The sequence below is a fragment of the Nannochloropsis gaditana genome (assembly GCF_000240725.1).
Source record: "Nannochloropsis gaditana CCMP526 unplaced genomic scaffold scaffold182, whole genome shotgun sequence".
In the NCBI taxonomy this organism is placed as follows: domain Eukaryota; class Eustigmatophyceae; order Eustigmatales; family Monodopsidaceae; genus Microchloropsis; species Microchloropsis gaditana.
In genome coordinates this window covers 25822-27550 of record NW_005803771.1, presented here as the reverse complement: position 1 = coordinate 27550, position 1729 = coordinate 25822, and the positions used below count along the sequence as shown (strand labels likewise).

Sequence of the window (1729 nt, the reverse complement as noted above, 5' to 3'; positions counted from 1 at the left end):
GTAGTGGAGGGCGGGTGAAGGAAAAGCTCGTCGGGACGTGTGGGTAGTGTTTGTGATGTCAAAAATGTCGATTGGAAAATAAGGCAGAAAAACGAAAGAAATGGAACAGTGCTATGAGCCAAGCTTTGACGTTTACAAGTCCTAGAAGGCGGAAACTGCGTTGTCTTCTGCGTCTCCAGCACTCCCATATATCCTTATCCTACATGCAGCGCGTGTCATTTCCCTCCCTTCTCGGATTGAGGCGGAGTCTTCGTTGTTTTAAATATTTGAAATATTGCGTACATGGCAAGCGGAAAAGGTCGTGGTGTCACAAGTCGTGGAGTCGCCTTGCAGGTAGGCGTGCCTGACAGTCCAGCCGACCATCCCTAAGTGTCGACCACCTCTTTCCTGGTTCTATGCCTCCCCCTCTTTGTGGGTCTTCCTCGCTCTTCTGTACAGGAAGTGTGCACAAACAGCCTGTCCATGTTCTGACGTCTTTCCTACTCTGCACATTTCCCCTTTTGCCCTCCCTCCCTTCCTTCCCCCCTCCGTCCCATTCTCAGGGTCCCAGAGCCCGCAGCAGAGACAGCACTGCATGTAAGCTCCTGAGTGAATCGTAGTGACCGACCATGGACAGCCATTCCTCCCCCCCCCCTTCCTTCCCCTTTTCTTCTTCAAAATCTGCCTTGTCCTTGTTGTACCGCAGCACCTGCGTCGCCCCCTCCATTGTGTTTTCCAGATCCTCGCCCGTGAACCGCTCTCTGTACGCAGTGGTCAGGTATTGTCCCAGTGCCCAGCACGCCTGGCATACGTCCGGGTAGGAATCGAGGGATGTCAAGGCACGCAGGCGTGATTCGAGCTCCAGGTCACAGGCGAGGAGAGAGGAGGGCGGGAGGGAGGACGGGGGGGAAGAGGAAAAGGAGACGGAGCTGGCAATGGACATGGGCACGTCTCCGGTTGTAGGGGAGGAAGGGGGGAAGGAAGGCGGGCAGGTGGAGGGACGGGAGGCAGTGGCGGCGGCGGCCGCCGCATGCAGGACCCGGACATAGCGCCCGTACTCCTCCTCGTCCAAGCGGGCGCTCATCATGCCCCTGAACTTCTCCTTGAAGACGCGGAGGGAGTCCATTAACACGCCCATCGAGTCCTTCTCCCAAGTGTACAGCACGACGCATTCCAAGCGCGGGCTTGGGATGGCTTGGGCCAAAAATTGCGCGAAACCCACCGACTCTTGAATGATCGCTTGTCGCACCAGGCCGGGCGAGGCGAAACCACCCACAGTCTGACCTCTCCCACACCCAATCATGGGCAAGTACAACGCCGTGCCTGCTTGGGCAGCCAGCATGGGGGCCAGCCGGCGGAGTTCTTGGTAGATGCTCCAGATCGATTCCCGGGTCAAACCCATCCTCCCCCCTTCCATCCCCACCATCGCCACCCACAGGTCCCGCATGTACTCAAACGGCTGGCCCGACCGTCGCACCAAACGTTGGAGACGGCAGGCCTTCTTTCCCAGCCATGCGGCCCCTTCCTCCTTCCCGCCCTCCGCCTCTACCTCCATCCTCATGCCTGCCCTCTCCCCTTCCTCCCCTTCCACCCTCATCACTTGCCCCAGCTCTGTGGTCGACCCGGCCCGTTCCCGCATCAATATGGCGCCTAAGGTGGAAATCTCGCTTTTCTTGACCCGCAGCATCCCTTCCTTCCGCCCACACACTACCACGGTGGCCCGAACATCGTCGATCTCCGCCAAGTCCAT

The 1729-nt window shown here is 58.6% G+C and overlaps 1 protein-coding gene across 1 annotated transcript; it reads right to left on the bottom strand.

The window, feature by feature from the left end:
• Positions 1 to 538: 538 nt before the first annotated feature.
• NGA_0593500 (uncharacterized protein) lies at positions 539 to 1729 on the bottom strand (the record flags this gene model as incomplete). The annotated part of the gene is made up of 1 exon (XM_005855490.1): positions 539 to 1729. One exon carries the CDS (start codon positions 1727 to 1729, stop codon positions 539 to 541), a length of 1191 nt encoding a protein of 396 aa, XP_005855552.1.